This window comes from Ambystoma mexicanum, chromosome 5p, assembly GCF_040938575.1.
Source record: "Ambystoma mexicanum isolate Mex_15411 chromosome 5p, UKY_AmexF1_1, whole genome shotgun sequence".
Lineage (NCBI taxonomy): Eukaryota > Metazoa > Chordata > Amphibia > Caudata > Ambystomatidae > Ambystoma > Ambystoma mexicanum.
Window position 1 is genome coordinate 34,154,977 of NC_090930.1, and position 24,010 is coordinate 34,178,986.

Consider the following 24,010-nt stretch of genomic DNA (forward strand, 5'->3'; position numbering starts at 1 on the left):
GCAAAAAAGAAGACCGGGACCTGTTTAAACAAAGGAGGCTCAGACGCCATCTTGAAAAACATGGCTCCCGCAATTTAACACTACCAGTGTTCGCGGTCGGGAAAAATCATGGTAGTTTGTTGTAAAACCACTGCCACCAGCCATTTTGAGAGGAAAGGGTAGCATTTGACTGCTACATGAGTTTCTAGACATGGGGGATACTAAGTAACGCCTCCAGCACTCTATTGTAAGATGGGGTGTGCTGGGACTAGGAATTTTAAAAGACTAGTAAAGTAAATTCCACTTTACTTACTCTGGGAAACAGTACTTTATCCCAGAGAAGGCATTTAAACCTTGGGAAAGCCTAAAAAGGTTTCCCTGTGCCACTGCACTGAGGGTGCTGTGTGACACAAATGAAAAGATGATGCCTATGGAGTTGGTTAGACTCCATAACCAAAGGAAACACAAGAGTAAAACACATTTCAAAACACATGAGAGAGTGGGGAAAAAGGCTCACACTCTCTCCAGGGAAAACATCAAGTCCTCAAAATCCAGCAAAGTTGCTGGGGGTCTCCAAATTGAAGGGAATTAGCACATTTCTGAGAATTCTCCTTTAGACCTCCAGATCCAGAGTCCAGAGTGCAGGACCAAAGTAGTGAAGGAAGTCCAACGGGTATCCGTGATCCGCATTGTTGCTGTTTGCTAAGAACTGAAACCGCAAAGTGCAGCTGAACCGAAAAGAGGCTGTAGCTGCCAACGACCTCCCAAGTACTGCCACAGGAGCCCTCCAGACGTCCTCCCTCTTGTCCCCAAGACTGAGGCTCAGGAACAAGGGTCTGCACCTCTGTAGCAAGACAGAATTCAGCTGGACCACTCTTCTTCTAACCAGAGGTACTGTTTAGGCTTCGGGTACTTACCTCACTCCCTGTAGCCTTGCCTTTCTCACTTGGGAATTGCTTTGCCATACCTTCTTTTCCAGTTGATTCCAACTCCCTTCCCCCAGGCTTTACAGCTTGTGACTCTACAGTGATTTTTCTTAAACCCTCAAAAATGTGTGCAAGACTTTGATCTAAGAAGTGCATCAGGCCATAGATTGTGTTCCAAATGACTTTGGCTGTCGCGGTTCCCTGAAGACTCTTCTAGCCCATTGACTTTGATACGGTTTGTCCCTCATAGGTGCTAACTTGTTGGAAACGGGTACTTCTGGGAAAGGCTTATCTAGACTTCATTGGAAGATTTAGTTGTCCTCACATTTGTTCAGAAACTATTCTAACCTTTTTATTTCGCTTAACCTTTCCTTTCTACAACCTCAATCTGCAAAGTTTACTAGTGTGATATATAAATGCCATTACTGTCTTTGTGAATGAAGGCACCTCAGGGTGTAGGAATTGTGCAAGTAGCATATCCAAAGATTATCCACTATCTTGTTTTGGTTCTGAAAAGTAATTTTAAAGTCTATTTACAGTGTTAGAACAAATTGCATTTTTTAAGAATGCTTATTTAAAAAAATGGTGTTCATTAAATAAATAACTATTTATAACAGAAACCTTGAGTGTTTTACTTGGTTACTTGTTTTTACGTATTTCAATTGTACAGCTCTACAGCTCACATTTTCCCTTATTGAGATAGGCCTGGCTGCTCAGTCGCACTACCAACTTGTGTAGTACAGACCTATACCGAAAGGTGGGTTGCCTAATATCAAGTAGGTAGGTGTTTTGTAGTCTCACACAGTGTGACTGCACCAATTCCTACTTAAGTCTTTCATGCAGGGAGTCATTGTATTCAATTTATAACCGACTCTTTGTGCTTATTTCCAGTAGAGGCTGTCTCTTTTCTGTGCATGGTTCCTGTATTCTGCTTTTTAGCTATGTCTCTAACCTCTTTTCTTTCCTCTAGGGTGAATGATATTGCCATCCTGTGTGCTGAGTTGACGTGCTCCTGCAAGTCTCTGAGTGCAGAGTGGCTTGGGGTGCTGAAGGCTCTTTGCTGTTCCTCCAACAATGGCACTTGCGGATTCAATGATTTGCTCTGCAATGTGGATGTAAGTCTAATAGGGTAGGACATTTGGTAGGAATAAGTTCATGCATAAAAGGACAGATATGGTAGTACACTTAACATAAGACTTATTAACAAATGTGCAGACGTGGTGACCAAAATAAGAGTAGCGCCTGAATTAAATAAAAATGTGTCGGGATTGTATTCCAGAACCACTGGACATAAGACAGTGGCTATTGGAGAAGCAGAAACGGCTGAAACGAAAGTCCTCTGATTTCTCAGCAAGTGCAGGACAGTTTCTACCCTTGCAAATTAATCCAGTAACCAGGGTCGGAGGGGGACAAGAAATGAGCCAGGGCAGCCAAAGAAAGTGATGTACACTTAGGAATTACAGCAATTCACAACTATCGGTGGCTCTTTTCTTTTTTCGCCATTTCTAATGTGGTTGTCCTTTGTTACCCCTTCTACCATTCTGGGAGGGGGAGGTCTGAATGTCTGTTTTGCATTTTGGCGGGAACCCTTGGGCATCTCTGACTAGGCTCCAGTGTGTCTGCGAGGACAGGAAGCAGGGGAGACGTTTGACACTACCCTGTGCTTTGTCTGCTGATGTGTCTGAATGGAACCAGTTTCCACTGGGGGTCTGGCTGTCTTGATTTAGCAGCTACCAGCCCATTTCTGTAAACTGCACGGAGAGTTTTCAGAGGAATGAATGGGAAATCTGAATAAAAGGTAGGTTCCTGAGGTAGAAGGCATGTTGACCACTGGAACAGAAGATCCAAAGCTGAAGACAACCAGAGACACTTGCATAACCTTCCAGTAACCGTGAAGCGACCACTGCTGTCCTGACCCTGTTTTCTTTGCGACAAAGGAGGACACCATCCCTTTGGCTGATGGGAGAAACCAGCCCCAAGACGAATTGCAGATGGCCATCACCCAAGGTGCTGTGACCTTCCATGGCTGCAAACCGCGAATATCAGGGGACCTTCGACCCAATTGCAGTACAACTTCTTTGGGTGAACAAATCCTCCAAGAACTTTGGTGAGCTCCAATTGGATCTCCAGAGGCACGATCCCACTCATCCAAGTCCTGCCCTCACTATAGTGCTGCACTGCAGAATCGAGGAAGATCAACCGGGCGGTAACAGTTCATTGTTGGAGCTGCTGATAAGGTGCCAAAACCGCAGAGCGACGTGGGAGACTGAAGGCCTTGCTGAGGGCTCTTTCTCACGACTGGTGCTGTGCCATCCCATTCGGAGTCCTTCCTTTCGTCACCAGACCGAGTAATCAGAAGAACAGGTCCGTCGCTACTGCACAGGAAAGAGTATATCTGCATTTTCTTAAAGTGTCCTAGGGTACTGTGGGGCTGAAGGTAGCACTTACCTCAAGCTGACTAGTCGCTCTAGTGCGACTGGAGTGTGTTACAGGGTGTCCTCCCATACCACTTGCTCAGGCGGGAGTCCTTTGCAAGGTCCTTATAACTTGTTCTATCTTGCTAAAGTGTTTTTATTTAAGTAACTGAAGTATCCTGAGGAACTTTGCCTTTTCTGTTTGTTTGTTTTATTATTTATAATGCGCGGATGTACCCAGGGGTATCAGGGCACAGCATTTACAAGAATATGCGAAGCTTAGTTACAAAATATAAAATGTACATATTGACAATGGGAATATATACAAAGCATGATGAGGGAAACAGGCAATATATACAGTATATACAAGAGTACAAAGTAGGCACACGTGGTTACAATGAGTGCGGATAGCATGAAGGGATAGCCTTGGCACTTAGCTATCTTGGTGGTACTTCGATTTCAGCCATGAAACTACCTTGGATCGGAAATTCAGGTAGGGCATGTCTACTCTAAGGTTGGGAGGCAAGGAGTTCCACAGTTTGGCTGCTTTTACCAGGAAGCTGTTACCCCCTATGGTGGAAAGTTTGAAGTTTGAGACAGAGAGGCAGTCTTTGTATGCAGTTCTGAGTGGTCTCGAGGAAGCTTATCTATGGAATCTGTTAATCAAGTAGATTGGGGCAGCATTGTTAAGAGATTTGTAAGTAAGTGATGCCGTTTTTAGGAGAATTTTGTCTCTAGTGGAGAGCCAATTGTTCTGTTGGCTAATTCCTGAGATGTGCTCTCTTCTGGGGATGCCTAGGGCTGCTCTCAGGGTGTTATTCTGGAGGGTTTGTAGCTTGCTGGTGGTAGCCTTGGAGGTTCCCAGGTAAAGGGCGTTACAATAATCAAGGCAGGATAGTATAAGGGCTCTAGCGAGTGTGAGGCAGCTAGTGTCTGACAGAAATCGTTTGGCTGCGCGGGTTAATTTGCACGTGTATGCAGATGAGGATGCCAGGGAACTCAGTTGTCTTTTGAAGGAAAAGTTAGAATCCAAGTAGAATCCCAGTGTCTTGACCTCCTGACCAACTTTGATGATGTTCCCATCTATCATACACAGGCCGGACCAGACCTGTGTATGATTTCTGCATATGAACCTGTCTTGGAGTTGGTTTCCACTCCTGTATGTTTTCTTATTGTTTGTGTTGTCGTTTCTAAGCGCCCTTAAGCCTTGGGATACCTGGTGCGCTATACAAATGTTAAACATAAATAAACATAAACACATCATGAAGGAGTTGTAGGCCGGGCTAAGTTTCTTTAACCTCTTAAGTGCCATTGAGGTTCCCCCCCAGTGCCAATGGTTTTGTTTTTTAAAATCGGGGTATTCACCGACCAAACCCGCCAGCATTTCCCCCCTCATTAACCCCTTAAGTGCCACCGACGAGCCGGCTCGTCGGTGGCAACCTGGAGCGGTTTTTACCGACGAGCCAGCTCGTCGCTGGCATTTAAAGGGTTAAACCGGACGTGGTACCCAGGACGATAAGCTCCGTTTTCTCATCATTCAGGCATAGTCCGTGAGTGGCCATCCATGCCTGAATGATGATATACACCCTATTTAGCAAGGCCAAATCCTTTCCATAATCTCCAGAAAGCGGAAGGAGGATCTGGGTATCATCTGCGTAATTAGTGTAGGTGATACCGAGATGATCCAAATCATCGAAAAGGGGCTTGGTAAATATGTTGTACAGTGTGGGGGAGACGCAGGAGCCCTGTGGGACACCACAAGTGATGGGTATGCGGTCTGCTGCAGCAGTAGGAGATAAGACCCTCAAAGTTCTTCCATTAAGGAATGAGGTGATCCAGGTAATGGCCTCGGGAGAGAAGTGTGCTTCTGTGTGGAGGTGTGAGCATAAGACAGAATGGTCGACCAAATCTAAATCTGCAGATAGGTCAAGGAGGAGGAGTAAGGCAACTTGCCCCTTATCCCTCAGTGTATCAATCTGAGCTTTCAGGTCAATGAGTGCAGTTTCCGTCCCGTGTTGAGGACGGAACCCTGATTGTCTGTATCCTGAGAGGTGGTGTTCTTCCAGGTGCTTCTGTATTTGTACATAGACAACCTTGTTTAAGATTTTTAGTAGGAAGGGAACAGTCGTTATGGGTCGGTAATTTGTGGGTATGGCTGGGTCAAGAGTGTTTTTTTTTAGTAATGGAAGTACCCAGCATTGTTTCAGATTGGTGGGGATGGAGCCAGTGGTGAAGGAGACATTGATCAGTTTAGTGATGAAGGGGGAGAGGTTGCGGGTGGCATCTTTGATGAGCTGTGCTGAGCACAGATCTCCCTGGCAATTGGATGGTTTCAAGGACAGGATAATTTTTTCTACGTCAAGAGTGTTGACTTTAGAAAACTTGAAGCGGATGAGATCTGTGGTCGTGAGCTTGTCTGGAGTTTTGGATGGGAGACTGTCTTTTAGGGCAGCTTTTTTGCTAGAAATTTTGCTTTGAAGGATCACAATCTTATTTGCCAAGGCATTTTGAATTTCTGAACACCAGTTTTTATCTTTGGTGCAAGTATCAGGGGTTCCATGTGATAATTTCGCCACAAAAATATCGACATACAAAAATATCGCCATATTTTTGCGGCGAAATTCACAATGGACCCTGCGGGAGACACCCCGCTCCCACATAATATCCCCAATAAAAATATCGCCTATGGCGAACCAAACGGCCCTATCTACGGCGATATTTTTGTTGGGGATATTATTGCCTAATACCGTATCAGGGGGTAGTATGGGGGTTTCTACTTCCTTAAGGATAGAGAAGAGTTCTTTCATATTAGATTTAGCTTGGGATATGCGAGAGTCAAAGGAGGTTCGTTTAGCCAGGTAGATTTCTTTTTTATAAAATGCGGCTAGTTTGGAAAGTTTGAGTTTGTTTGCGGCTGAGGGGGATTTTTTCCAGGTGGCCTCGCAGTTTCTTTTTTGCTGCCTCAGGTTTTTGAGGAATGGTGTGTACCATTTGTTAAGGTGCGTTTTCGGTTTACTGGGTCTGAGTTTAAGTGGGGCGATGAGGTCCAACGAGGTAGCCATGACCTTATTGTTATTGTATTCTTCAACCAGGATCACTGGGTCCAGGTTATCGGGGAGTGTGTTAAGTGTGGGGAGTAGATTCGGAATGAGTCTTTCTGATGCAATGTTCTTCTTGTTTCTGGTGAGAGTGGGGGGGCCGTAGTGATGGGCGGAGGTGGGGGTCTGTCAGTGGACAACAAGAACGATACCCGGTGGTGGTCGGTCGAAACTAGTGGTGAGATATTTGTGATGTTCTCTAGGCAGTTATGGTCGGCCTCTCAATCAAGTATTCTACCTTTCGAGTGAGTGGGTGCCATACTTCTTTGCGCAAAGCCTAGTTCAGTAAGAGTGTTAACTCAAGTGCCATTTTGTCTGCCGGGTCATTGTAGCCCATGTTAAAGTCTCCCAGGGTGAGAACTTGAGACAAGCTTTTGAGATTACAGGATAGAATGGCGTTGAGGTCTTCATCAAAGGTGCCGATGGGGCCTGGCGGGCAGTAAATCAAATGGATATTGAGGGTTTGGGTATTAGTAAGTGGGGCTTTGACTGATAGTGTTTCGCATGAGAGGACATTGGTGGAAGTTGCTAGTCTCATGGTCAGACTACATTTGTGTATAATGGCGACACCCCCTCCTCTGGAGTTGGGGCAATCTTGCCTCGGGATATAGAGTAGTTGTCTGGGACTGCTAACATGAGCATGGGGCCTGCTGCAGGGTGTGGCCAAGTCTCAGTGAGAGCGAGGAAATCAGGATCTTCTTTGAGGATCAGGTCTGCAATTTCTGTGGCATGAGCTGCTAACGATCTGGCGTTGATCAGGTCTCCCTTGATCTTAGGGCTGTCTGTGTTTTTAGTAGTAGTCATATGATGTTTGTCCTGTGTTGATTCGAGGGTGCCCTGACTGGGGAGGTTGTGAGGGGGTCTGGGGATGAGGTTGTAGGGTGGATTAGAAGTTTTAGTGGAAGAACTAGATCGAAGCGGCTGCTCTTTGGAATTCTGTTAGGTGGGCAGTGAGCGGGCGAGAGGCTCATAGATTTTGGCCAGTCTAGCTCTAAGTCCTAGGTTCCTATCTGTGGTAGTACGAGGGAGACTGGTGGGTAGCAACTGAGGGTTGTTTATGTCGAAGTATGGTGCCTGATTGTTAAGCATGGTTGGAGAAGGCATGTTGGGTAAATGTGGAGCCATCTTAAGCTGAATTACAATGTTTAGGAAGATGAGGACGCAGGCAAACAGGCTAGTAATGGATGGACACATACTAAGTAGTGGTAAGGATATTGGTGGGCTGGGGCATAGGCTTAGTTAACGCTAGTTAGACCAGTGTGCATTTATATTATGAACCTGGGATAGAAGTTCCATGATTCGACTGAAATGCTGTAAGGTTACACCTGGTTTGGAATTGAATAGTTTGGCTAAAAGCCCTAAGCGACACCTACAAGTTGGGCTATTGCAATGTGGCTGAGGGACACTAAAAGCACATGGGTTTAGGTAACACAAGTGGTTAAGAAGCACTATGTAGCCTCCGAGTATGAGGTGGGTGATTTAAAGTAGAATGCCTAGAGTACCACCTAGATTAGAGATACAAGGCTAAGTTGCTAGAGATGCTTATGGTGTCACCTAAATAAAGTAAAGCAGTGTGGCTAGGCAGCAGTGTGTAACGCCTGGCTGAAATGCATAGAACACCATCTAAGTTCGAAGTATAACAATGAGGCTAAGATGCTTCTACGTAAGACTTTTGCTCCTGTCTTACACTGACTTTGATGAACTCTTGAATAGTTAGGAATTGGACTGCCAAAGCATTAGAAGCCTTGCAAAGTGTTGCTGAAAAGTAAGCTACTGATAATAGTGATTAATAACACTTGTTTTTCTTCCTATAGACTTTGTCTGAGTGACTATAGTAAATTAATGAAAGTATCAGTTCTCTGTATTGTATTTGTCATTTATATAGCGCCCCCATCCCCCCCATTTGTATGGCCTCAATGCGCTTTGTGGTTGGAGCGCCCTTGATGACCGTGGTCCATGTGTGGGAGATTCTAAGAGTTAATTTATAAGATGCGTGTGTTGCCAGGTTAGCACTTTAGTGGGCTGGCTAAGCTCCAGTTAGAAGCCAGAGGTCAGGCACGTGGGCGGGGGCTGTTGGTGGTTTAGAATAGAATGCTTGTGCCAGAGGTTTCATGCGTTCCCAGCTAGACCGACATTTTTCATATGTTGTCGCTGTATACTAATGGCAGAGGTGTTGAGGTACGGCCGGGGTTTGTGTGGACAGCTGTGCGAGCTGCTATAATGGAATTGCCATAGCTGCATTCTAAAATTATTTGTTACTTGGCATTTATATAGCGCTCTATATATCATTGGTATGATCTCGAAGCGCTTGTATGTTGAATGCCCTAGGGGACCGTCGTCCAGATAAGTCTTGAGAGTAGGGTAGTATATGGTGCTTGGGTGCAGTCAATATGTGTGCAGCTGGTGTGAATGGTCTGATGGTAGTTGCAACCTAACACTAGGTGCAGTGGTATTGAGAGATCAGTTGAATGTGGGCTGTCAGGTGGTTGGTTTCCGAGACTGCCTTCTGGTGGCATTAGGCCTATGTAGGACCCTTTTGTGTGCAGCTAGACTGATTATATTTGTGGGGTATAGCTATGCTATGATACGGCATTTATAACGTGCCTATACACAAGTATATATAGCTGCGTTCTAGCAGGGTATTGAGGTGTTCATGGAGTATTGTTCGTATGTGAGCAACTAGGCCGATACTGGTTGAGGGGTATAGCTGCGCTTTATTGTGTGTTGGTGTAAAGTAGAGAGTGAGCATAGCGGTAGGAGAGGTGAATGTCTGGAGTGGGTGGTTTATTCTTACGAGCCCCGTTGTTCCAGCATTGCATTCTGGATCTAGGTAAGATCTAGGTAAGTTGGCACCGGTTGTACTCCTGTTTTGTTGTAGTGACACTCTGTGGTAGGTTAATCGCTAGGAGCCGAGTAAGCTGGGGGGGGGGGTAGCAGGTGAGAAAAAGAATCTAAGAGTACTAGAACTAGTACTAGTAGCGCGGAGAGCCCAAGGAAGTTGGTTCCATGCTTTGGCTGCGGCCCCCGAAAAGGCACAGACTCCTGTTTGAGTGCGTTTAACACGGGGAACCAGAAGGAGTAGCGTGGACTGGGAGAGCAGAGGACGATTTGGCACATAGTGGATAAACCTCTCCTGATAAACCTCTCCTGCAAATATTCATCTCCAGCCTTGTAGAAAGCCCGGTGAACAAGGCACATAGATCTAAAATGGATCCATTGTTCAATGGGGAGCCAGTGTAGCTGACGCAGGAGGGGGGCCATATGCGAGCGTGCTGGCGCAGGAGGGGGGGCCATATGCGAGCGTGCTGGCGGGCGCAGTATTGTGCGAGCAGTAGCCTTTTGGAGCATTTGAATCCGATTGAGCGGATATTGTGGTTGGCCGAAGTACAGTGAGTTACAATAATCCACTGTACTAAGAACCAGTGCTCCAACCACTGGGGCATGAAAATGGCCCGGGATAAAAGGAAGAACCTTCTCTTAATGTCCGCAATTTAAAATGGCCGCCTTTGCAGATAGCGCCCACTTGCTCAGTCATCATCAGAGAAAATGAGAACTTAACTCCCAGGTTTCTCACCGTAGGAGAGGGAAGGGGCCAAGAGACGTGGGCCAGAAGTCCGGGGTCCAGTAATTGAGGGGGGTGTTTGTCCCTACCACCAGGACTTCTGTTTTACTACAATTAAGCTTGAGAGAGTTGGTAGCCATCCACGTGCCTAAATCTTGAAGACAGTTCCTGAGATGGGCTGCAGTGTCGGGCCGAGAGAGATCCAGACGTATGGATCCAGATCCATACAAAAAGATGATGCCTATGGATTTGTCAGACTCCAAAACCAAAGGAAACGAGGTTCAAATCAAAGAAAATACATGAGTGTGGGGAAAAGGTCTTTCCAGAATAAAAAATAAGTCATAAAGTCCAGCAAAAGAGCTGAGGGTCTCTAAGGTAGGAGGGAATTAACACAGAATTGAGAATTCTCCCCAACAGAGGCACCAAGACTAAGATAGCAGGAAGTGTACTGACCAATAATGCAATAGCAGCACCTAGAATTGGGGGGGCTGGATACAACAGCAGGAAATGCAATAGCAACACCTAGAATTGGGGGGGCTGGATACAACAGCAGTAAATGCAATAGCAGCACCTAGAATTGGGAGAGCTGGATACAACAGCAGGAAATGCAATAGCAACACCTAAAATTGGGGGAGCTGGATACAACAGCAGTAAATGCAATAGCAGCACCTAGAATTGGGGGGGCTGGATACAACAGCAGTAAATGCAATAGCAGCACCTAGAATTGGGGGGGCTGGATACAACAGCAGTAAATGCAATAGCAGCACCTAGAATTGGGGGGGCTGGATACAACAGCAGGAAATGCAATAGCAACACCTAGAATTGGGGAGGCAGGATACAAGAGCAGTAAATGCAATAGCAGCACCTAGAATTGGGGGGCTGGATACAACAGCAGTAAATGCAATAGCAGGGCCTAGAATTGGGGGGGGGTGGATACAACAGCAGTAAATGCAATAGCAGCACCTAGAATTGGGGGGGCTGGATACAACAGCAGGAAATGCAATAGCAGCACCTAGAATTGGGATACCTGGATAGAGGGAGAAAGGGCATAACAGGGGCTGGGGGGCGGCAACAGGAAATGCAATAGCAGCACCTAGAATTGGGACACCTGGATCGAGGGAGAAAGGGCATAACGGGGGCTGGGGGCGGCAACAATAAATGCAATAGCAGCACCTAGAATTGGGACACCTGGATCGAGGGAGAAAGGGCATAACGGGGGCTGGGGGGCGGCAACAGGAAATGCAATAGCAGCACCTAGAATTGGGACAACTGGATCGAGGGAGAAAGGGCATAACGGGGGGGGGGCGGCAACAGGAAATGCAATAGCAACACCTAGAATTGGGGGGGCTGGATACAACAGCAGGAAATGCAATAGCAACACCTAGAATTGGGGGGGCTGGATACAACAGCAGGAAATGCAATAGCAGCACCTAGAATTGGGACACCTGGATAGAGGGAGAAAGGGCATAACGGGGGCTGGGGGGCGGCAACAGGAAATGCAATAGCAGCACCTGGAATTGGGACACCTGGATCGAGGGAGAAAGGGCATAACGGGGGGGAGGGGGGCGGCAACAGGAAATGCAATAGCAACACCTAGAATTGGGACACCTGGATAGAAGGAGAAAGTGCATAACGGGGGCTGGGGGGCGGCGACAGTAAATGCAATAGCAGCACCTAGAATTGGGACACCTGGATCGAGGGAGAAAGGTCATAACGGGGGGGGGGGGCGGCAACAGGAAATGCAATAGCAGCACCTAGAATTGGGACACCTGGATCGAGGGAGAAAGGGCATAACGGGGGCTGGGGGGCGGCAACAGGAAATGCAATAGCAGCACCTAGAATTGGGACACCTGGATCGAGGGAGAAAGGGCATAACGGGGGGGGGGCGGCAACAGGAAATGCAATAGCAACACCTAGAATTCGGGGGGCTGGATACAACAGCAGGAAATGCAATAGCAACACCTAGAATTGGGGGGGCTGGATACAACAGCAGGAAATGCAATAGCAACACCTAGAATTGGGGGAGCTGGATACAACAGCAGTAAATGCAATAGCAGCACCTAGAATTGGGACACCTGGATCGAGGGAGAAAGGGCATAACGAGGGGGGGGGGCGTCAACAGGAAATGCAATAGCAACACCTAGAATTGGGGGGGGGGTGGATACAACAGCAGTAAATGCAATAGCAGCACCTAGAATTGGGGGTGCTGGATACAACAGCAGTAAATGCAATAGCAGCACCTAGAATTGAGACACCTGGATCGAGGGAGAAAGGGTATAACGGGGGGGGGGACGGCAACAGGAAATGCAATAGCAGCACCTAGAATTGGGACACCTGGATCGAGGGAGAAAGGGTATAACGGGGGGGGGGGCGGCAACAGGAAATGCAATAGCAACACCTAGAATTGGGGGGCTGGATACAACAGCAGGAAATGCAATAGCAGCACCTAGAATTGGGACACCTGGATCGAGGGAGAAAGGGCATAACGGGGGGGGGCGGCAACAGGAAATGCAATAGCAACACCTAGAATTGGGGGGGTTGGATACAACAGCAGTAAATGCAATAGCAGCACCTAGAATTGGGGGGGCTGGATACAACAGCAGTAAATGCAATAGCAGCACCTAGAATTGGGGGGGCTGGATACAACAGCAGGAAATGCAATAGCAGCACCTAGAATTGGGGGGGCTGGATACAACAGCAGGAAATGCAATAGCAGGACCTACAATTGGGACACCTGGATCGAGGGAGAAAGGGCATAAGGGGTGGGGGGGGGGGGCGGCAACAGGAAATGCAATAGCAACACCTAGAATTGGGGGGGCTGGATACAACAGCAGGAAATGCAATAGCAGCACCTAGAATTGGGGCACCTGGATAGAGGGAGAAAGGGCATATGGGGTGGGGGGGGCGGCAACAGGAAATGCAATAGCAGCACCTAGAATTGGGGGGCTGGATACAACAGCAGGAAATGCAATAGCAGCACCTAGAATTGGGGGGGCTGGATACAACGGCAGAAAATGCAATAGCAACACCTAGAATTGGGGGGGGGGCTGGATACAACAGCAAGAAATGCAATAGCAGCACCTAGAATTGGGACACCTGGATAGAGGGATTAAGGGCATAACGGGGGGGCGGCAACAGGAAATGCAATAGCAACACCTAGAATTGGGGGGGCTGGATACAACAGCAGGAAATGCAATAGCAGCACCTAGAATTGGGACACCTGGATCGAGGGAGAAAGTGCATAACGGGGGCTGGGGGGCGGCAACAGTAAATGCAATAGCAGCACCTAGAATTGGTACACCTGGATAGAGGGAGAAAGGGCACAAGGGGGGGGGCGGCAACAGGAAATGCAATAGCAACACCTAGAATTGGGGGGGGGGGCTGGATACAACAGCAGGAAATGCAATGGCAGCACCTAGAATTGGGACACCTGGATCGAGGGAGAAAGGGCATAACGGGGGGGCGGGCGGCAACAGGAAATGCAATAGCAACACCTAGAATTGGGGGGGGGGCTGGATACAACAGCAGTAAATGCAATAGCAGCACCTAGAATTGAGACACCTGGATCGAGGGAGAAAGGGCATAACGGCGGGGGGGACGGCAACAGGAAATGCAATAGCAGCACCTAGAATTGGGACACCTGGATCGAGGGAGAAAGGGTATAACGGGGGGGGGCGGCAACAGGAAATGCAATAGCAACACCTAGAATTGGGGGGCTGGATACAACAGCAGGAAATGCAATAGCAGCACCTAGAATTGGGACACCTGGATCGAGGAGAAAGGGCATAACGGGGGGGGGGGCGGCAACAATAAATGCAATAGCAGCACCTAGAATTGGGACACCTGGATCGAGGGAGAAAGGGCATAACGGGGGGGGCGGGCGGCAACAGGAAATGCAATAGCAACACCTAGAATTGGGGGGGGGCTGGATACAACAGCAGGAAATGCAATAACAACACCTAGAATTGGGGGGCTGGATACAACAGCAGGAAATGCAATAGCAACACCTAGAACTGGGGCACCTGGCTATAGGGAGAAATGGCCTAATACGGGGTGGTAGCAGTGAGACAAAACAGGTAGTAAACAGAAATTCTAGGTTTTAGATTCCTGAATAGAGCTGGCTGGCACAATCAGGCCAATTCTGATAAGTGGCAGTCTGTCCCAATCCGTTTATCTGGGACAGTCAGGTTAGATGTGAGCGGCTGCTATCTGGTAGATGGACTAATCTAAACGTGAGATGCTGTGTGGCCCATGTGGCTGGGACACAATATATTGAAAGCAATGTTTGGCTTGGGGCCATCTGAGTGCAATATATCGCTGGTGTGGATAGTCTATCACAGAGCAATATATGGCTAAGAGCTACAGGCTAACTAGATGCAGAATATGGCTATTGGGGGTAAACTACTGGCAGTGTTTTGCGAGGGGCTGGGTCCAGCTGTGATGAGACTCGACAGGAGGTGTTAGAATGAATTTAGATGGGTATGGACAATTTACAGAAAGGCAGCAGGTTCTGGTCTCCTACCTTGTCGGTCGGTGCTTGTTGACGGCTGCAGGCATCACAGACCAACACAGGCCAACACTGTCTGTAGCTGCTTCATTGGGGGCTGCTATAGTTTTCCTTGGGGTTCTTCGCCGCAGGGGCTGCACAGGCACGTGGCTGCCCTGGGTGGTTGTCTTAAGTGGGTTTAAGTCCACTATTCATGGAGGGAGGGCTAGGCCTAGTTACTGCTGGCCAATCCCAGGGGGTGGGAAGTCGGATAGGGAAGTCGAGAGGTATGGAAGCCGGGGATGGGTTGCACGAGGAGTGGCCTGGAGATTAAATAAAAACAATAAAAAAAGAAAAATAGCCTACAGCGGGTCGGGGGACTCGGGGAGGCAAACACTCACCTGCACTGCCAGATGGTAAGTGGCGTGCAGGCGAGAACCGAGGGGGCTAGGCCTCGCTACTGCTGGCCAATCACAAGTGGTGGGAGGCAGATGGGGAAGTGGGGGAGAGGTATGGACTCCGGAGACGGATTGCGCAAGGATGGGTGGCCGTGCCTGCAGCCTGTGTCCACAGACGTGGTGCAAGATATACAAGATAAACATGCCTTAAACAGCTGCTGCAAGGTTCTATATATTTCTGAAGTCCAACTAAGGGCTTAGTAAAACCATACAACTCAGACAGTACAAAATTCCTCTTAGTATAAGGCTGTACCACCCGAGTTCAGGGTAGCGTAGACAGAGCAGCCAGGCTGATCTTAGGCTGGAGAGAGGACTGTAGGAAGGTACAAGGAACTTGTAGTAAACCAAGGGTTCAACAGAAACCCTTAAAATCAGAAGTATGTATATAAAAAATAAAGGTTTATTATAAATACAAAGAAGCCAATTAAGTCTTGGGGTAAGTACTTTGTCCTAGAGCCATAAACACATTATAAAAACACAATGCTTTAAAGTACACAGATCAAAAAGCATAGACCCTGTTCAGAAAACTAACAGTATGTCTAGCGAAGTCCGACCTGGGGAGTAAAACGATCAGTTACTTGCAGATTACTTTACAGTAAATAAAGGGTAGTAGACCCCGTCAGTCATGCAGTGAAACTCGGTACAGGAATCACATAGTAAACCAACCCTGTTACCAGGATACTTTTCTGAATAGTGGAGAACACATTCATCGAAGAGTATAAACCTAGAACTACATTCAATATACACAGTTATACTAGGTGAGTAAGACCTTATGGTGTAATATACAATTACCGTTGCTTTTCAGATCAGTGTAACACAGACCAAGGTAAGCAAAACCTTTATAAGCTAATTTAGAATTTCACCTGGCAGACCAAGGTCAGCTACACCTACAGGACCCTTTTTAAGAATGGTGTTGGGGAGAATTCTCATTTCTGTGCCAATTCCCTTCAACCCTAGAGGCCCCCAGCTCTTTGGCTGGACTTGACTTTTTAATGTTAACCCTGGAGTGAGTGAGGCCTTTTTTTCCTTCTATCATATGTTTTGATCTGATTTGGATTCTGCATTTCCTTTGTTATTGAAGTCTGACAAACTCCATAGGCATCTACTTTTCGTATGGTGACACACGTCACCTTCAGTGCAGTGTCGCAGAGAAATCCATTTAGATTTCTCAAACGGTTTGAATGCCTTTTCTTGTGTGAACTACAGTTCCCAAGAATAGTAATAAATAATTTGCCATTTATATAGCGCTATGAACCCTCAGGTATCCGAGCGCTGCTGATTATTACCCACGGTGTCTGGTGCTTTTTTATCAACCTCGGAAGGATGAAAGGCTGAGTTTGGCCTTGCCGGGATTCGAATCTGCGTCAGCAGGCTCTGCACGGATGTCAAAGCGAGCGCTCTACTCGCTGTGCCACTTGACCTACGTAACCTAGTGACCTAGTAAAGTGAAAAATTGACTTTACTTACCTTTTCTCTTTGTAGGTCCAGCACACACCATCTTATGTGGAATGCCAGGGAGGGGGCTATTTAGTAGCCCCTTATACTACATTCTCATGTAACATTTGTATGCTGCCATCACTACGTTAAATGGCTGGTGGCAGTGGTTTAATTTTTCCTACCATTGTGCTTTTCTACCGCAGCCTGAACCCTGAGCTGCAGTACAGCACCCATGGGTGACCATTTTGTCAAAATGGCCCCTGACATCTTTTCTCGCCATTTTGTGTTTGTGAGGTCTTTCATGGGTTTTACTCTGTGCGTCGAGGCAGATTTGAGCCCTTTCTTCGTTTTACCTTTGGCGGGCTTCAGCCCTGACGCCTGCATCTGGCTCCAGTGTGTCTCCAAAGGCAGGATGTGAGGGAGGTTCCCGAAACTCCCCTGCCCTTTGTCTCTAGGAGTGCCTGAATGCAACCAGTCCTGATTGGCTGGCTGTCCTATCAGGATAGAGGGACCAAACCTGGTTTGGCGCGCATATCTGGGACCTGTTTAAACAAAGGGGGCTCAGACGCTATCTTGAAAAACATGGCTCCTGTGATTTTTAGCTACCTGTGTGCGCGGTCAGGAAACATCATGGTAGTTCATTGTAAAACCACTGCCACCAGCCATTTCGATAGGAAAGGGTAGCATTTGACTGCTACACGAGTTTCTAGACATGGGGGATACTAGGTAACCCCTCCAGCACTCAATTGGAAGATAGTGTGCTGGGTCTAGGAATTTAAGAAGTCTAGTAAAGCCAATTTAACGTTACATTCTCTGGGAACAGTAGTTTATCCCAGAGAAGGTATTTAAACCTTGGGACAGCCTGAAAGGCTCCCCTGTGCCACAGCACTGAGGGTGCTGTGTGACACACATGAAAAGATGATGCCTATGGAGTTGTCTAAAGCGCCATAATCCAAGAACACAAGAGTAAAACACGCATCAAAATACATGAGTGGGAAAAAAAGGCTCACTCTCTCTCCAGGAAAGAAATCAAGTCCTCAAAATCCAGCAAAGTTGCTAGGGGTCTCTAAGGTGAAGGGAATTCGAACATTTATGAGAATTCTCCCGGACTCCCTCGAAGCGGAACTAACCAAGCCTGAGCCACCTCAACAGAGTGCTGATAGGGTGCTGGAGGGGTCATTTATTATCCCCTTTGTCTAGTTTCTCATTTAACATTTTTATGTTATCCTTTCTACAATTAATGGCTGGTGGCAGTGGTTTACTTTTTCCTGCCATTGTGCTTTTTTACCTCATCTGCTGTATTTCAAGCAAGGGTCCCCATTTTGTCAAAATGGCCCCGGCCATCTTTTTTCGTCATTTCTTGTTGGAGAGTTCCTTCTTGAGATTTATTCTGCGCGCCAAACCAGGTTTGGTCCCTTTTTGTTTTTTGTCTTTGGCAGGCTTCAGTGCTGAAACCTGCCTCTGGCTCCAGCGTGTCTGGCAAGGCAGGAAGTGAGAGAGGTTCCCGAAACTCTTTGTGCTTAGTTTCTTTGGTTACAGGAATGCACCCAAATGTGATTGGCCGGCTGGCTGTCCTTACAGAACAGCCACCCTGCTATGCGAGTGACAGCTAGGCTGCAAATGAATGGGAGAAACTTGCATAAAAGGCAAGGTCTTTTGCAAGGAAGGCCGAGTCGACGACTGGACGAAGGAACCGAAGAAGAAACTGGAAGAGAAGCTTGCTGCACCCTCCTGGACTGTTGGTTTGTCTGGTGAAGCCCTGCTGCAGTGCGTAGGCTCTGAATTTCTAAATGACTAGAGAAGCCCGGAAAGGAACTTCTCTCCTTGGGTTGATGGGACCAATCGGCCCCCCAAGACGAACTCGACTGGAACCCCGCTCTGTACTGGCTGTACTTCATTGCTGCTGCAAGAACCGAGTGCCAGGGGACAGGAACACCAGAATCAAATGCATCGCTTTTAAGCCGGCCCCAAGCTCCAGGAAGATCCTTCCGGACTCCCTCGAAGCAGGACTAACCAAGCCTGGCCACCTCAACAGAGTGCTGGACCTCAGAAGCAAGTAAAGTCCACAAGGTGTCCAAGAACCGTGGTGGTGCTATTTGCTAGTAGCTGATAGTGCTGCTGATTTGAATTGCGCCCATTGCTGCCTCCGACCATCAAGCTGTATGTTGGGGAGAATTCTCAGAAATGTGCCAATTCCGCTCTACCTTAGAGACCCCAGGCACTTTTGCTGACTCTAGGACTTTTGAATTTTCAACCTGGAGAGAGTGAGACCTTTTTCCCCAATCATGTATTTTACTGTGATTTAAACACACACACAATCATCTTTTTACATTGTGACACATAGCACCTTCAGTGCAGAGGCACGGGGAAGTCTTACAGATTTCCCCAAGGTTTAAACCCCTTCCCTTGGATAAACTAATGTTTCCAAGAGCAGTTAAGTGAAATTGACTTTACTTAACATTTTTAACTTTCTAGACCCAGCACACACTATCTTACAATAGGGTGGTGGAGGGGTTACTTTTATCCCCTTTGTCATGTACCATTTTTATGTTACCCTTCCTACGATTAATGGCTGGTGGCAGTGGTTTACTTTTAACTACCTTTGGGAGTTTATACCGGGGGCTGCGTTCGCAGCTGCAGTGAAGCACCCATGGGTGCCCATTTTGTTAAATTGGCCCTGGTCTTCTTTTTTCACCGTTTCTTGTTGGAAAGGTCCTTCTAGAACTTTACTCTGCGCGCCAAACCAGGTTTAGTCCGTTTTGTTCACCTTCTCTTTGGCGGGATTCATGAGTGAAGCCCGCCTCTGGCTCCAGAGTGTCTGGCCGGGGCAGGAAGTGAGGGAGGTGCCTGAAACTCCCTGTGCGTAGTCTCCTAGGAGGCAGGAATGCACTCTTAGGCGATTGGCCGGCAGGCTATCCGGCAAGGACAGCCACCCTGCTGTGTGATTGACAGCTAGGCTGGAATTAATGGGAAAAACCTGCATAAAAGGCTAGGCTTTTTGGCTTGGAAGGCAGAGTCGACCACTTGACGAAGGAATCCAAAGATGAACTTGGAAGAGATGCCTGCTGCAACTCCTGGACCGTTGGTTTGCCCGGTGAAGCCCAGTGCTGAAGCTCTGAATTCGCCTCGAATAGAGAAGACCTGCAAGGTCGAATTCTCCCCTTGAGTTAGTGGGACCAATCAACTCCAAAGTGAACTCATTTGGTCATCCTCTCTAAGCTGGATGTACTTCCTCTGCTGCTGCTGGAACCAAAGTGCCATGGAGAGGAACCGTAAACTGAGTGCATCACTTTTAAGACGGATCCGAGCTGCTGGAAGATCCCCCAGACTCCCAGGGAGCAGGACTGACCAAGCCCGAGCCACCTCAAGAGTGCTGCACCCCAGATGCGGGGAAAGGGCAGGGTGGTATCCGTGAGACTGCAGTGTTGCTATTTGCTGAGACACGAGGAGCTGAAACCGCGAAGTGCCGCTGAATCCAAGTTGGTCCTTTTCTGCCACTGACTGTCCCCTTGTGTTGTAGGTGTCCGCAGAAGTCCTCCCTCTTGTTCCCACGACAGAAGCCAGCTGGAACCATTTATTCTAATCAAAGGTACTGTATAGTCTAAGTGAACCTACCGCTTGTCTTGTAGCCTTACTTGATCTCAGTTGAGACTAGTTTTGGTTACTTCAGTAGAGTTGCTTGCATCTTCTACCTCTCACAAGCCTCCCAGCTTGTGGCTCTACTTTGATTCTACTTTTTCTACAAATACTTCTAAAACGTTATGCAAGACTTTTACTTACCTGCAAGAAGTGCTTCAGCTCACCTAGACTTTTGCCCAAATGACATTGGCTGGCCTGGCTCCTTGCATGACTCGTCGCTCCTCTACTTGTGTGTTACCTTCCCTACAGGAAATGGTTAATTTGCTTTGCATTGGGGTGTTCAAAAGTACTTACCTGCTTCAGAATATTTGTGTGATCTCTTGTTTTATTGTGAAACCTCTTTACTTTAACACTTTATCTCAGTATTGCTATAGATGTATCAGTGATATATTAATGTCCACGATGTCCTAGCTATTTGTCACCCGAGGGTGTAGGAAGTGTCTGTGTGCCATCCCAAATGGGTATTTGCTGATTTAGAGAAACGAAGAGTGTGTGTTTTGGAGTGTTTGTGTGTTACTATTATATTGACCCTTCTGAAGAAGGCTTATTCAAACTGAGTGTTGAATAAATTAATAATTGTTTAATCAAGAAACCTTGTGTGTGATTGTTTATTTGGATACTTGTCTCTGTGTAACTCCCCTACTGCTCACATTGACTGCTCTTGAAATAAGCGTGGCTTCTCAGCCACACTACCAACCTGTGTAGTACAGACTTATACCAACGGATGGGTTTCTATTGCCAGGACGTCAAGGTTGTTGTAGTGCACCCAAAGGGTACTGCTCCAAATCTTGCCTAACACCTTGCATTCAATTGATTCTCCCACTCGCCTCTGGTCAATTGCTACATGTTTAGACATGTAGGTGTGGAGTGTGTGATATACATCTTTAGAATTTAAAAAAAGAGGAGGGAACTAAAGATCTTGGCTGGTCATAAGTTACTAATGTGACGCATGCTAATTCACACATTGCCATTGTTGGTAACTTTCATTGAATACATATTAGATTTTTGAATTGCTTCCCTGGGTTCATGGATTGGCAGCACTAATCTACACGGTTGAATCGTTTCTGCACCATTCAGAGACATGACTGTGGGCAGGCCCATTCTTTCTGATCTGGTGTACATTGCATTCGAACACAGATCCATTTGACTTAATGCTAACCTTGTCTGCCTGTGTCCTTTACATGGTCCCCAGTTCTGTGATTACCTACTGTAGTACAAATGTTTAAAATGACATTCCTGATCTTTTGCTTCCCTGCAGGTGAGCGATCTGTCCTTCCACGACTCCCTGGCTACCTTTGTGGCTATTCTCATTGCCCGTCAGTGTTTGCTGCTGGAAGACCTAATCCGCTGTGCTGCCATTCCTTCTCTACTCCATGCCGGTTAGTGAAGCGCCTCGTCTCTGTTCTCTTCCTCCCACTATTCCTTGTCTCACCAGTTTCCTCTGCCTTTTTTCATCCCGCATCATGGTTTTCCTCTGACATACTGTTACCACATATGGTTCTAGGATTTATTCCACCTCATTGTTTGCCTTTCGCTTCCTACCACTACCCCACTTTTCATTCTATGAGAACATCTGTCCCTCCCTTCATCCTGTATTGTCTCCATAAGGCCTCCTAGAACTGCCCCTACCTTTCTTCCAGGCTGGACTGTTTAGTTTAGATATTGATTGGTCCTGGCTCAAATCCTCTTGATTGCACTTGCAGGGTTTTTGGAGCAGTGAAGGAGATGGGTTGTTAATGTGAAGGGTGTGAGTGTCTTCGACTGATCAATAATCCGCTTGCAACCAGTGTCCTTTTTAAGTTTTTTCAAAAATTGTTCAAAGTTAAAATTGAGGTGAAGATGTTCAATAAGAGTTACAGTAGGAGGGAGCACTGAAAGGGTCAATTCCCCTCTGCTCGCTACCCTCCCCACCTCCCCCCGGTACTTGCATGCCTTTGGGCAGCAGAAATTTTGTTTTTTGAACAGCTTTTTGTTAGTGTTGGTCAAATGGCAAGGTAACAGCAGTCACTGGGGGTCAGGCTATGCAAAGCCTTATACAGACTCTGAACTTGCCTTTTGTCACATAGTGCCAATGCCATGTTTTCAGGGCAGGAGAGATTTGCTCTGCATGTCTCCGCCAAAGCTAAGGCAAGCACTGTAACTTTGGGCTCTTTGCTGCTAACACTGCTACTTGACGTGCAGCCCATAGGGAGATGGCCTGGTATTGCCCCCTTGGTGAAGGGCTGTTTACTTTATGTTCAAAGGATTGCGCAGACTGTTTCTATATATAGCCACATTGCACTAGTGATTTGGCATAGCACTCCTGTTCACACCAAACCCTTCAAAGGGGTGTTAATGTTAAAGGACATTTGTACCGCGCACTATCACCACCGAACTGGTCCCCTGGCGGCTCTGAAAGAGGATGGGAGGGTGAGTTAGTGGGAGGAAGCTAGAAAAGTGCCAGGGTGCAGTGATGTGCTGTTGGCGGCCTCAGCCCGGTGGTTCCGTTGGCTGGGCCTGGGGTGTTTGCGGCCAGTAGTCATTGTGTACTGTTGTGCGAGTCTGTGTGTTTTTGTTTTGTTGTTGCAGTGTAGTGAAGTTTGTGCGGTTTGTTGCGCTGTAGGTTTGTAGTTGTGTTTGGTTTGGAGTTTGAGAGGTGTATGCAGGAGGAAGAAATTGTTAGTGGAATTGGTTGGTTGGCATCTCTATCCTGAATTGATGAGTTGTGCTAGCGTAATCTCTCCAGATGGGGCGCATGGGCATTCTGTGCCTCCGGTTGGGTCTGTGCCCGTCCTGCATTCAAGGTCCCTTTCACATCTCGCTCCCACCCCCACCAACCTCCCTAACAACCCTATCTGTCCTTCCTTCCCACTTATATGGCCAGTGCACCTGCCAATGTACACAACTCAGTTAGTGTGGTCATTGGTAATATCTCGACAATTCCACAACACGGTGGTACCTAGTAGCAGCTAAGGGGCGGGTGAAGATGTTGGATGGGATTGGCTGGGGTTGTTGACTCCGTCTCCATGGGTGTCGCCTGTGTTCCATTCTGCCCAGCGTCACCCGTCCAGGTGCTGTGGGTGCTTCTCAGTCGGTTCTGGGAGCTTGTCAGTGTACTTTCCGGTGTAGTCATTCTTTTTCCTTTCTGTTGATTCGGTTTTCAGTTTGAGTCTGTGGTGTTGAAGAGCCAGGTTTTTAGTAATTTTCTGAATTTTAGGTGATCTTTGGTGTTTCTTATTTCTTTTGGGATGTTGTTCCAGGTTTTTGCGCCTCCAAGTTTTTTCTTAATGTATGGTTCCAGGCGGATTTTGTTGCTGGACCTGAGGAGTCTTGTTGGCTTGTAGATTATTTTCTTTTGTAGGAATTCTGCTCCTTGTCCACGGATTGCCCTGTGCGTTATGCACATTGTTTTGAAGGTGATGCAATATTTTACTGGGAGCCAGTGTAGTGTTTTTAGGGCAGGGGTGATGTGGTCTCTTCTGGATAGTTTGAGGAGTAGTCTGGCTGCTGTATTTTGGATCCGTTGTAGTTTTTTCAGGAGGTATTCTGGTATTCCGAGGTAGAGGCTGTATGCATAGTCGATTTTTGACATGATTAGGGCGACGATAGTGAGAGTTTTGTGCGTGAAGGAGAGGAAAGGTAGGATTCTTCTTGCCGTGTGGAGGAGGAAGAAACATTTCTTGACGGTTGCATTTATTTGCGGTTCTAATGTTAGGGTGTTGTCCATCAGGACTCCCAGAATTTTTACTACCTTAGACGGTGATGTGCGGTTCCCATTTCCGTTGGCCACGGGATGGCGGTTTCCTTCTCTTGGTCTTTGGATATGATCATGATTTCTGTTTTTCCTGGGTTGGTTTTCAGGTTGTTGGCATTCATCCAGTTGAAGTCCAGTTGAAGTCCAGTTGAGTGCTTCATTCTTTCTTCTGTCTCAAGCCACCTTTATTCTAGTACATCCTGTCATTGCACCCTTTGTTGTCCCTTGCTGGCCCTGTGCTATGACTCAGGGCCCTCTCTGGCAATGCAGGTTAAAAT

General features: G+C 47.2%; 1 protein-coding gene across 5 annotated transcripts in view; it reads left to right on the forward strand.

Moving 5' to 3' along the window:
* Positions 1 to 24,010, forward strand: part of MED12 (mediator complex subunit 12) — a 1,704,158-nt gene that overhangs the window by 868,618 nt on the left and 811,530 nt on the right. For all 5 annotated transcript variants that reach the window (XM_069612388.1, XM_069612385.1, XM_069612387.1 and 2 more), the window contains exons 22-23: positions 1,876 to 2,020; positions 21,258 to 21,378. In XM_069612388.1, the coding sequence (XP_069468489.1) occupies positions 1,876 to 2,020; positions 21,258 to 21,378 (266 nt within the window). The remainder of the gene's footprint in view (positions 1 to 1,875; positions 2,021 to 21,257; positions 21,379 to 24,010) is intronic.